This window comes from Glycine soja, chromosome 11 (genome assembly GCF_004193775.1).
Source record: "Glycine soja cultivar W05 chromosome 11, ASM419377v2, whole genome shotgun sequence".
Taxonomy (NCBI): domain Eukaryota; kingdom Viridiplantae; phylum Streptophyta; class Magnoliopsida; order Fabales; family Fabaceae; genus Glycine; species Glycine soja.
The window spans coordinates 17,667,244-17,680,523 of NC_041012.1; the positions used below are offsets into that span (position 1 = coordinate 17,667,244).

At 30.2% G+C, this 13,280-nt stretch overlaps 2 protein-coding genes across 2 annotated transcripts; one reads left to right on the forward strand and one right to left on the reverse strand.

The window, feature by feature from the left end:
- The first annotated feature begins 1,470 nt into the window (after positions 1 to 1,470).
- On the forward strand, positions 1,471 to 2,373 carry LOC114374521 (vegetative cell wall protein gp1-like). The gene has a single exon (XM_028332178.1). The coding sequence runs from the start codon at positions 1,626 to 1,628 to the stop codon at positions 2,109 to 2,111; it is 486 nt and encodes a 161-aa protein (XP_028187979.1). The 5' UTR covers positions 1,471 to 1,625; the 3' UTR covers positions 2,112 to 2,373.
- A 7,380-nt stretch (positions 2,374 to 9,753) lies between these two features.
- Positions 9,754 to 12,315, reverse strand: LOC114374463 (yrdC domain-containing protein, mitochondrial-like). The gene is made up of 5 exons (XM_028332103.1): positions 12,102 to 12,315; positions 11,638 to 11,854; positions 11,081 to 11,256; positions 10,582 to 10,873; positions 9,754 to 10,102 (listed from the first exon to the last, which is right to left on the reverse strand). Exons 1-5 carry the CDS (start codon positions 12,223 to 12,225, stop codon positions 10,039 to 10,041), a joined length of 873 nt encoding a protein of 290 aa, XP_028187904.1. The 5' UTR covers positions 12,226 to 12,315; the 3' UTR covers positions 9,754 to 10,038.
- Positions 12,316 to 13,280: the final 965 nt, after the last annotated feature.

The following is a 13,280-nucleotide window of genomic DNA, read 5'->3' on the forward strand; positions in this document are numbered from 1 at the left end:
ACTATAAATTAATTAAAATAAATTGTTTACCACACTCGTAAGCAATGAAATTATATTCTCCTTTCATTGTTAGTATTGAACATCACCATCTCCGTCGGTCACAATGTCCGTCTCCGCCGGCACATGACAGTGCTAGACTGCCGGTGGATGTAATTAACAACAATGCTAGATTGGTGCAATTAACAATGACTTCTGTGTAACCAAAGGAACTGATCAGTGACAACTAATTGCATATACATATGGAAAATGGTGTATGGACACATGTCCTATTATACAACTAGGTAGAAATAGAAACATTGATAATAAGAAAAAAAAAATACAAATATGATAAATAATGTAACTAGATAAGGGGGAAACGAGAAAAAATAATTAAAAATGTTAATTAGGTGTATAGTTTCTATATCATTATTTTATACATATATCATAGGATAAAATCATTAAAATATTTGTAATAATCACTTCAAAAATTGTGTTTAGTTTTTATTAATTGATTGGTAGTGTAATTTGTTTTATAATAATCATGTAGAAAAAAAATTAGTTTTAAATTATTTTATTTTCTACTTCTGTGATTCATATTTTCTTTTTTTAGATTAAATGTTTTTTTTCTCCTAAAACTATCATTTACAAATAAATAAAAACTGTAAATTCCAATTTGATTTAAAGCAAACTTAGTATAGGGTTCAACTCAGAAAAATAAAAGTAAAATTAAAAAAAAAATCAATTCAATCCAAATCATTTTCTATTAAATTAAATTGACTTTATTTATTCACAGAGAAACTGTGAATAGGATTTAAATTTTAAATTGAATTGCATTAAGAAAATCAAAGTGATTGGATCAATTTTTTTCTTCTTTCAAACCATCCAAATTAATCTACAAACACACCTGTCAAAATTAGTAACTTGGATTTGAATTAATTTGCATGTTTTTATCTTTTAAAAAAGGATTTTTACGTTTTTCATATAACCTTGGATTGATATGTTTAGTAATTTTATTAATAATCACTTTAAAAATCATATTTATCTTGATTTGGTGGATACTTTTTTTTTAGAATAAGGGTGTACAAAAATTAAACTTTTTATTAAACATGATTTTGATAAGAATCTTTTCCACAAGTATATATTCATAACATTTTTTTTCTATCTTGAAAAGACATTTTTAACACTTTATTTCATTTTTATTTTTAACCAATATCTTATATCTTATGATTAAGATTTGACTTTGGGCCTACAATTGTTGGATGTACAATTTCAGCCTGCAAGGCTACTACAATACAACATACAATTAATACTAATTAATAAGGGTAATTAATTGATACGAAGCTTCAACCCCAAAACAGTAAAACACACTCACTTTCCGTTCTTTTTGTACTCCCCACGTGTCCTCCATCGCCGTCCCCATTCAGATTTCCCCCCAATCACTACCGTCCGATCTCCCGAATCTCGAGGCCTCACCCCTTTATAAAACGGCACTCATCATTTCGTGTCCTCACACTTTTCCAGATCTAGCATTCCGTTCCCGTTCCGTTCAAACAGTTTGTCTTTCTCACATACACTTTCTTCCTTTGTTTGTCACCGCAGTTTCAATCTCAGATCCAACATTGTTCAGTCCAAATTCAACGCATTCCATGGCAAATCCTGCATCCGCAAGATTCTCCGTTCTTATTCTTCTCGTTTCTTTGCTAGTCAACATCGCCGCCACCGCCGCCGAATCGCCAGCTCCGACTCCGACGCCGGATTTTCCTCCGTCGTCTTCTCCTCCTTTTCCTTCTCCTGCTCCGAATCCTTCCACGGCCAATTTTCCGCCATCTCCAACTCCGGCGCCTTCTCATCACTCGCCGCCGGCTCCTTCGCCTAGTAGCAATCCTTCTCCGTCTCCGGCTCCGGCTCCAGTGGATGATGCACATGACGGAGTTAGCCACGCCGGCGTGGACGGCAGCGACGGAAAATCGTCCTCCTCCGGCGGAATGAGTTCCGGCAAGAAAGCGGGAATAGCGTTGGGAGTTATCATCGGTGCCGGAGTGGTTGTGTTGGGAGCGCTGGTGTACAAGAGGCGCCGCCAGAACATTCAACGGTCTCAGTACGGATACGCAGCCAGGAGAGAACTTCTGTAGGTTATAAACATTCAGTAATATTCTCGGTAGTTTTTTTTTTTTGTTTCTAATTTCAATTGCATTATAGAGAATTCGTGATCTCTGAATTTCAATTTCAAAATTCATTTTACAAATTACTACAAATTTGTTTTGTTCCTCCTAGTCCTAGCTAGTAGCAAAATATAGGTTGTTCAAAAATTATCCATTCGTGTATTGAATTTTGGCTATTCTTTGGTCTATTGCCCAGGGAATCCTCTATCATTCTGCTTGTTTTTTTGTTTTTCTTTCAATTTTTTTATTTTAAAGATTAATTTATTATATTCTAAATGCTTTAAATTACTTCGATTTAGGTTAATATATGTTTCTTGCGTGTAGATTCGTTTCCAATTAAGTCTTTTGTACGAGAAAAAAAGTTTGAATTTAAGTGCAAAATGCGAATATTACACATTGTGTGCACTCAGCACTGATAAAAAAATGAGGTGAAATTGTGAAAATGACTTTTACACAAGTTTATTCATAATTTTTGTTAGATTATGTTTGGATAGAGAATTTTAACGTAGGAAAATAATTTATATGAGAATTTGAATTTCTGTAATCTAGAATTCATTATTTGCATGTTTTTTTTAAGAATTTAAATTTTTAGAATTTTAAAATAAAATTTTAAACAACTAAAAATGTGACATTTCAATTTTCTTTTAAAAGGTGAGAAATTGAAATTTTTTTTTATAAAAGAACCTTCTAAAACCTTTGCCTATTCCCTTATTAACTTTCATCATCTCTTTTAATTTTTTTTTGATATTTTTTCAAAATCCTTAAAATATTAAAATTTCTTGACTTTAATTTTTTTTATCTAAACATAAAATTTTAAAAATAAAAGAATTTGATTGGTTATTCTGAATAATAATAATAGGATGGTAATGAAATTAGTTTTCACTGTTATCTACTATACATATTCATTCTCTTTAAATAATTTAATTAATTTAAATGTTATATTTATTCTATTTTTAATAGAATATTAAATCAACTAATAAGAATCGGATAAATATAAATTAAAATATTCAGATTTATTTTATTTTTTAAATTTTATATAATAGATATAATATTCATATAAATGAATATGATATTTTTTTTGTTGATCAAAGTAAAAATATATAATTACATGTATATTTTAAAATATAATAATTGTTTTTAAAAATAAATTTTATGTGAACACAGATAATCAAGAGTTTTTTATGTTGTTTTAATTTTCACAAGTAAAATTTAAATTAATTCACATAGATATATTTTATTATTATGAAAAATACACGTATACAATTTTAGTTAATTATCTAACAAAACAATTTAAATATATATTAGTTATTTTAGATATATACTGAATATTATATATTATATATTTATTTATAATTTATTAAAATTTAAACTGAATAATTAATAATATATACAAATATATATTATAAATTCAAATAATATAAAAATTATTTTTATAAATTATATAATGTGAATTTAATACTCATACAAGACCCTTAAAATTATTAAGCTAGTTTTCATTAATTACTGTTTTATTTATTTATTTATTGAGATAGAATAGAAAAGTACAATAAAATATTATAAGAAATGTTATTCAATTTTGAAATCAGGAACTGAACCAATTCGAAGACAGTTAAAATGTCTTTTTGCATTTAAATGGAGCGGTAAAGAAAATTAGGTATCTAAGTATTATTTAAACATGAGTTTTGTTTATTAGTCTCTTTAGGATATCAGTTAAATATTTAAAAGAGAAAATTATTTATTATAGAGACTATAATAAAGTGTAAAATAGTTATGGACAATACAATTTTATAATCTTAATAAAAATATTTTTTCTTTTAATTCTTTAATCAATAATCTAAAATACTAGTTAGTATTTGTCCTTTAAACATTCATCAATATTTAATTGTTTTTTGAAATGAACAGTTCCCAAAATGTAAATCTAACGCACGCTTCAAGTTTGATATATATATATATATATATAAGTTGATTAAACGTATTTAGGGATGTGCTTGACTTATTTTTACTTCAAGGAGACTTGTTGAAGTATAAAAAAGTGTTTAATAGTACATTGGAAGTAAAAAAAAATCTTTTCATTTAACACTGCATGCAGTTAATACTTCAAAACATTCATTAGCATTTATCTTAATTAAATGATAGACGTTCTTAACAATATTTTAACTAGCGTGTTTGTTTTTAGTGTTGGATATTAATCAAAGTTCTCCCACACAGGCAGCAACCCCTTGTTATTTTTCCGTTAACAACGTAACTTTGGAGTTTGTGTAAACTGGTAAACAAACACGTTCAATCGTTGGCCTACAGGAATTGGATGCGTGGAGGCCAAATGTGAGGAATAGATAAAGTCACAAAGACAACCCCCTCCTTTCCAAAAACAAAACTTAACAATGAAGAAATTATAAATGTGGGGTATGAAGGTTAATGCTAGTAGCCTAATTGTTGGCGAGATACCTGAAGAATATGGTGTTATTCCATGCTTTTCCTTGAGGAGACAAGGATGAAAAGATCGTGGATTCCATCCCTTCGTTAAAAAAATTTAATAATTAATATTTTCTTAATAAAAAAAATTTATGTTTTTGTTTTGGTTGAATTCCTATTTTAAGAAGCTCTCATATAAAAAAATCTGTAAAAATAAATATTAAGTAAAAATAATTATTACCCACTTTATGGATCCATGTGCAAAATTAACAAACTTGTTGCCAAACACAAAAGTTAACTAGAAACTTACATGTTTTGAACATACAGTATAGAAAATTATAGTAGGTGTTTCGACGCACATCCAATACACAAGTATTAGCGTGTTTGAGTATGCATTTTGGTCAGACGCGACCTGAATTTTTCAAAGCAATAAATATTAGCTTCTCCATCAATACAAGGCTTTGAAGTATGTATACTATTAAAATCACGTTAAAATTGTTCGATAAAGTAAAAGCTACAATTTTGTTTTTGAGGATACACATTGGTGCTTCTATTGGGGCAGACAAAATATAAGAATATGTAAATCCAAACACATTCTCCGTGTGTTTGCTTATTGTTAGTCATTTTTTATGATTAACTTTTGTATTAAATAGTTACATAAAATTAACATTTTTTTTTTCAAATTATGATTCTTTTTGTAGGAATTCTACGTATTTTCATATTTAGTTTGATTTTATATAGTAGATACTTTTATTTTGTGAATTAATGTTGAAATTACTTCAATTTCAGACTAAAAAGAGAGAATGTTCAAGCAACTGATGTCTCGCTAAGCGAGACATATGTGCTTAGCGTACTGGGAAATCCTAGAAGATGATCAATCAGAGATGTGCTCGCCCATCGCGCCGCAAGCTCGCCCAGCGAGTCATTTGTCTCTTATCGTGCTCAGCACGCCCACCTCGTTAAGCCAAAATTCACTTACTCTCGCTTAGCAGTCAGTCTCGCTAAGCGAGCCTTCAGAAGCTGAAACGTCCAGGTAGTCTTTAAAACATTGAAGTTGACGAAAACTAAAAGGAGAGGAGTCGAAAAACAGAGTCAAGAGAGAAGTTAGAGCAACAGAAACAGAGTCACCAAGAGAGTTTAGGTTAGATGAGTGAAATTAGGATTTTAGAGGTTGAATGAGACATCCTCAACCCTTCTTTGCCATTTTCTTTCACTCAAACTCTATTCTTCCTTGTATTGTAAGCTTATTTCTTGTAATGGAAGGCTAAACCTCTCTGTTGAGAAGTTCTGCTAAACCCTTGATATAACATTCTTTCACTATCTATTTAATGTTGTTTTTATGTATTCATTGCTTTTATCTATGCTTATTTTTACATGCTTGTGGTTTGATCACCCATTTGTATGTATAGTTAGGATTTTTAACATTGGGAAGTACTTTAAAGCCTTAGAACTTGGTAGAGCCAGCTAGAAAACTGTATGTTTAGGAATGGAGTGCAGCAATCTAGTCCATATTATGCTGTAGACTTAATGCAACTCTTTTAGGCTGAGTTTGTTGAGAGATCAAGGACGAGGTTTAAAAAGAGTTAGACCCATTCACTCGAGAGATCTTGATTTTGGGTAATTTCTCAACATAAGAACACTAGGGTAACATTAAATAGAGAAAAATACATAACAACATCAAGGAAAATTTAGTAAAACAACCCAAAGCTTTTTACTTGACTGTTTTACTTCTCAAACTTTATATATTTAGTTTATAGTTAACTAGATTTTAGAACAAAAACCCAACTTGATATTTATTTCACTTTTGGTTGTACAAATGTTTGCTCACTGAATGCACAGTTCTGAGTGAAACATATTTCATGTGGATACGATATTCAATCTTACCGTTTTAATATACTACTTGTGCGAATCGGAACACTTGCCTATGCTTCAAACACTTATGTGTTGATAACATGAATTTTTACGTCTTCACAGAAACTATCAAGTATAACTTTTGTATCTTTTATTGACCAAATGTTACTTTTTATGTTTCACATAAATTTGTTTATAACACCGGTTTAAAAATTAATATTGAAAGTGCCTGACTTTGATATTAATGGATACAACATCCATTCAAAACTAATATTAAAGGACTTTTTTTAATTGATGTTAAATATTTTTTTTTTTGTACTAGTGAAACATATTGCTATCTTTCAACAACATAGAAAAATTGAATAAATAATCTATGAGAAGAGAGAAGAATATAATACCTAGTCAATAGAGAAAGACTAAATAATTAGACCTTGTCAAAGTTTAGAAACCCTATTTATAGTTTTTTTTACATGATTTTCATCTGAAAAAAACACATACGTAACTAAAATAAGTCTAACATTTTTTCTATCCCTATCATACAGGTATGTATACACAGGTTCTAATGCCTTGAAGGTGGCACGATGCTTAGTTCTAAGACATATAAGATCTAACATTGGCATTCACTTCGGTCAACTAACTAGCATTGTTGTAGGAAATAATGTATATATTATTATATTGTCATTGATGGAGGCAAAGCAAATTAATGCACTCTGGTTGGTATGTATCCATAATGCAGTTGAGGAGTCTCACGGGCCCAGCTTTAATTGTGGTGGCGGTGTTAAAAGGAAATTCCCATATTCTGCTTTTGCCTTTTCGAATATTTTTTGTGTTGAGAGTAAGACTTACATATACAACAGGAGAAGACAGTGAGTTTTGACAAATTCATATCAAGTGTAACATGAACTGTCGTTTTTACACTCCTGGTGGAGACCTTTTCTCTCTCTTTTTATGAGCTGGATGAAGCCTCAAGGCATTGGTTGCATGCTCCATTTCTATTCCACGCTTCACCACAGTCTGTGAATTAAATTGTGAGAACATAGTCAAACTTCATTTAGTCTGCATGATTGAAAAGTGTTTGTTTCATGCAACCTTTTAAAATTTCTAGAAATGTGGTAGACATGGAAATGTATATTTTCACGTTTGTTTAAAGATAATCAAAAAATATTTTTAGATATCTTTTATTTTCAATTAAATGAGATCTTTATGCTTATGTTAATTTTGTATTGAGATGATTTCTATGAAAAAATAATCTGAATATGGATTTCTTAGGGTGATAATCATATTAATTATGTAAAAAATTTTATTATGTCTCCAATATCAATACTTATATAATAGTTAGTATTTTAGATCCTGCAATTCAGTTTTAGTAATAGAGGGCGTGAATTGAAGACAAAAGATAAATATGTTAGAGTTGTTTTTGAAAATTAATTATTGATATGAAGATAGTTTATCGATTTTGTTTTTTGTTTACTTTGGTATGGTTAAAGTTTTGTTATATGTGTCATTTTGTATTGCTCGTTTTTTATAAGCTTGAAGGAAACATTTGGTGTCGCGTTAATTTCTTTAAAAGTAAGATGTGGTTAAAAAACTTTTTAAAAAATTTCTATAGGTGTATATAATAAGTTTTGTGTAGGTGTATATCATAAGTTTTTTTTTTTTTTATTTGTAAACTGGAATGTTTAGTCTTGTGTCTTATTGTGTAGGTGTATATAATAATTTTTTTTTTTACAAGATGTACATAATAAGTTTTTGAATATAAAGATGATATTTCAGTACTATAACATACAATCCTAGAAAAAAATATCTTGAACCAAATAATTTGTTTAAATATTCCTACGAATATAAAAAAGATTCCCAACCAATTTTAATAGTTAAACAAACATATTTTTCTTGAAATATTTAGAAATATCATTTTCATATAATATTCCTATGAATAACATTTTCAAGAATAAAATAAAATGATATGAAACAAACGTTTTCTTAGTTTTTTCTTTTTGAGAATGTTTTAGTAGGTGTTTGATTTAGTTTATTTTAAAATAATATTCATTAATTTTGTTTATTGTATGAGAGAATTCTTGAAGTTAAGACATTTATGTAGGCATTTTTTTGTACAATTATGGCGCTGAAGATAACAAAGACTTTAAATATACAATCCAGACCTCTCACTACTCACCGACTTTTGTGGTTTTAGAATAGGCATGATACGTTTTTTATTTATTTGTAGAAATTAAAGATAAGTATAAGAAAATTTATAATGATTTATACATTTTATTTAACCAATCGAGTTAAACTCTTTTAGTGAATAAGCATTATTTAACACAAATAAATATCACACATATTTTTTATTCCATTTAATTCCACACTTTGAACTGCAAACTATTTTCTCATTCTGCTGCAACCTTGCACCAAATTGAAATATGTAATTCTAAGCAAGTCTAAACCTTGTCTGGGGCTTCTAAAAGGTGCCCATCTTGGAGGTTCATATTTTTTTATTAAAAAAGAAAAGCTACAAGAATTAAACTATTTATTACTTGGTTAAAATTTTGATATTATGTAAACAACTAACTAATCTCGAGTAGAATTTCATGTTGATGTTAATGTTGGCACGAGATTAACGATCTTGCGTAGACAAAGGGCATGCACCAAAATCACGCTTAAGTCTTTATTAGCACACTAAACACGAAAGCTATAGTAGTCCAAACTCAAGCAGCTGATTAATAAATACATGTTTAGAGGTTCACTCTTCACCCTTTGCTCTTAATCACACAATCAATTCTCTATTCAGGGTCCATTTGTCCGTGTTTATTTTAAGAACAAAGTTTCTTTTTAATAAAAAAAACGTTTGTTTATAATTGAAAATATATGCCTCAAGAAATATTTCAAATATTAAAAATAATCTTCCAAAAATATATCTTTTAAAAAACTTATGCTAGCATTGCTTTAATTGCCGGGAAGATTAAGAACTGGACATTTATAATCATACTCTTGAAATTCAATGCCAAAAGCAACGATACAACAAGGACGCAACATAATTCGTGATGCAGAGATAACACGATTCAACATCCACATCCAGTGGCTGCTTTATGTTTCAAAGATGTTAAATATAGAAGGAATCCCACAACTCACAAAGTCACAATCCACCATGATGATAATGTATCAACTGTCAGAACAATCGCACAATCGCACAATCGCACAAGTTGTTCAGTTACCTGTTTTCTATCATTTTCCTTGTTATCTTTTAACACCTTAGTTTCTCAAAACCTGACATCATTGTTACATAATACAATAAGCTTATAAATCACGTGACTGGTGTAGCTAAAATAATACAAGCTGCCAGACTCACCAGAAATTTCAAATATTCCCTGCAGTAATGATTGGTTTTTCATTATAACAATAATGCTATCCATACATCAAATGATTCATAGAATTGGATTTTACTAGTTTCTCAACAATTCCATAGCACGTGCTCTAGATAGAAGTTTTATATGAATGTATTGCTATGCTATTAATGGAAATAGAATAGAATAACTTAGTTGAAGCACAATGACCATACATTTATAACGCGTTTTTTTTTTTGCAAGTGAAACATTAGGCCTAGCTAGAACGTGACACTGCAAATGAATCACAACTTATGTTACGTGGTCTCTGCCTCAACGAAAGAATGCTTCTCCAAGATGGCAACTGTCTCTTCCTTTGCACTGTAAATGATCGGTTAACAAGAAAACAATCAATATAAACTCTAATTTGACATAAAATTCATACTTATAAAGCATCAAATGAACATAGTAACCAGAGATTAAGATCAGGTTTGTTCAAAACATGTAAACTCAGTTGATAGATATTCTATCATACTGCTCATAAAATCTGTCAGTTATGAGATTACTTAATGAAAGGTTTCAGACAGGAATGATGGCTGTTTTTCATACGTATTTTGGACAGAAGACCACATTATTAACCAGAGGAGAGGAAATGTATGTTCTCTCAACTGGAGATGAATTTAGTGTCCTTCATTTTTACATGGGGATTTAGTAGAACAGAAAAGTTCCACCATTTCCATCCTATATAAGATTGAAAAAGTTTATATAAATTATAACAGAAATAATTTTTGGCATCTGGATCAGACATAGCACAGTCCATGTTTTAAACAATGCAGTGTGAAAGAGTTTAGATTGGCTACCTTCCAGGTCTAAGTATTCTGTATTTGTGTGGTGTGGTGAGGTCCACAATTGTTGAACCTGCACGACTTGATGGAATCAAACCACCATCATAAACAAAAGCACAGTGTTCCCAGAGGTTCTCAAAATCTTTGATGGAAAGACTACTTGGCTGGCCACTTAGGTTTGCACTGGTAAGGGCTAGGGCAGTTCCTGAACCACGGGCAATGATCCTGATGAAATTGCAATCAGGCACTCTAACTCCTATACTATCAAATCCTGGGTTCAAAGATCGTTCAAGAATACTTGAATCCCCTGTAATCAGACAATTTATAGGATCTTTAGTTCTTTAAAACAAAATCTGAGGTTCACAGAAGATATGTTGACAAGGGGGTTGAAGAAATAGGACTACATTGTTGCATCAAACAACTTCTGCCAACTGATTGATTTAAACATACATTGCACAAATTTCATATTTCATGATACTCATACACACTCACATATGACTTGCTAGTTACTAACCTCGATTTAGAACAACTGTAACAGGCCCAGGTAGGAGGGAATCAAGCAGACCATGAGGTAAATGATCAGTGACAGCAAAACGGGCTATATCTGATACGTCACCGACACAAATAGCCACTGGGCTTGTATGTCTACGGCCTTTAATCTCATAAATTCTGTTAACTGCTTCCATTGAGCTGCCAACATGCCACAAGGAAGGTAACAGGTAATCATCAGTCATTCAGAATGCAATTGAATTGAGAGACACAACGTAGGTCTAAATATGTGGAGACTGGAGTGAAAATAAAATTTTAAACATATTTGATTAAAATACAACTTATTGCTATGTGGAGCTAACTTGTCTCATATCTGATGTCTATGCAGAAAAATTGATATTTTATCAAAACCTGTATGATATGGATATATCATAAAGCAATTATTTATCTGATTCCTTTAATTGAAGAATGCAATAAACACAGTCTTTGAAGATAAAATTTTACTGTTTTTTTTTTTTAAATTACACGCATTATTTGTCGGGAAATATTAGGTTTAAAGCGGAGATTGAAATAGCAGCATACCAAGCATCACAAGCAAATCCATAGAGTGTATCAGTTGGTACTGCAATGACTTTCCCAGCTTTCAAAGCTTCAACTGCCTCTCCAGCATAAGCATCTGTTGCTGGATGAACCGTATCACAATTATCCACACTGACACTGCAAGCCATGTTTTTGGAGAAACCCTTTCTCAGCCCTTGACATAGTTGCAAACGTGGAAAAACCGACAACCTGCGAAACCCTGAAGCAACAAGTGTCATATGTAGAGGTAGAACTCAATTTGGTTTGGAGTTGACCACAGAAGGTGAAGTTAACATTTTTTACGCTAAGCGCCATCAAAAAAGGCATTATTGACCATGAAACTCAAGTGGGCATACAAGAAGTTGAAAAAAAATAATGTTGAAGGTTCAAATTTTTGGTTAGTTAGTTGACCCACTAAGTGTTTGATTAAAGTTTTGAAAAAAACAAGACAGAGAGAAGAGACTGACAACGGTTGTGACCAAAGGGCATCTCGGAAGGAGAAGTTGGAAGAGACGCGAGCTTTGAGGAGAAGCAGTCCTTGCGTAGAAATATGCATTGTATGCTAGATTGTCCACCAATGCTCTGCTCCATAGTCACTACTAAACCTTGTAAGACAGACACACACGTTTTGTTCCTTCAACAATTCTATGTTTTGAGTTAAAATACCATTAGTTTGCTGTTTTTTGAGCAAATTTAATGACCTTGTGCAATGGGCACTTTATTAGCGACACGAATCCTTCTATAATTTTATTTAATACCATAAATAAATGGATTTTATATTTTTTTAGTATTGAATTTATTAGCGACACAAATCCTTCTATTTAATAGTAGAAACATTAAATATAAAATAAATAGATTCTATATTTTTTTGAATGTTGAATGTTATACTGGATTTGAACCCAATTCCTTTTAAAGTTGGCTTACGATAAAATATCATACGATCCAAGAATGCCTATATAGATTTTATATTAGAGATTATTAACAATATTATTTTTAATTTAATTAGCCTACCAAGGGGATCAGGAAACAAGTCAGGATAATGTCCAGCCGTATTTGGGCTAAGAGGATCCTATCAGAGTGTCTTAGAGGACGAGGAGTTCACGGAGAAAGAAACCAATTAGTATTTTCTTTGTATTTTTAAGATAAAATATTTTAGTATTTTCTTTGTATATTCTTTGTATTTTCTTGACCAAATCAGAGTAGGCGAAATAACCTCAATACAATTAGTATTTTCTTTGTATTTTTAAGATAAAATATTTTACCAAAATTATAACTATTTTTTTTTCTAATTTAAAAGGGCATGTCCAATGAACTATTTTTTTTATTAAGAATGTTTAAATCAATTGATTGAATAAGATGTATTAATCATTCTAAAGTCTATGATAAAAAAATAGGGATTCATCTAAATTCTTGACCTTGTCATTGTGATTTTTGAATGAGTTATTGTAAAGTCATGACTAAATATCATTTTTGTTCTATTATATTTTTAGTATTTTTATATTTGATTATAGTAAGTTTTAAAATTTTTATTTTGATCATTTATGTTTTTTAAAGTTTCGTTTTGATACATTAAGTTTTAAAAGTTTTTTTTGTCTTTTATATTCTAGAAAGTTTTATTTTGATCATTTTCTTCATTTTTCATTAAA

What these genes read in the sequence shown, in the direction of transcription:
- LOC114374521 (XM_028332178.1), top strand. Translation starts at nt 1,626, where the DNA reads ATGGCAAATCCTGCATCCGCAAGATTCTCCGTTCTTATTCTTCTCGTT.
- LOC114374463 (XM_028332103.1), bottom strand. Translation starts at nt 12,225, where the DNA reads ATGGAGCAGAGCATTGGTGGACAATCTAGCATACAATGCATATTTCTA. An exon ending in GGATTTGCTTGTGATGCTTG is followed by an intron (nt 11,257 to 11,637) that starts GTATGCTGCTAT and finishes GCATGTTGGCAG; the next exon opens with CTCAATGGAAGCAGTTAACA. An exon ending in TACAGTTGTTCTAAATCGAG is followed by an intron (nt 10,874 to 11,080) that starts GTTAGTAACTAG and finishes GTCTGATTACAG; the next exon opens with GGGATTCAAGTATTCTTGAA.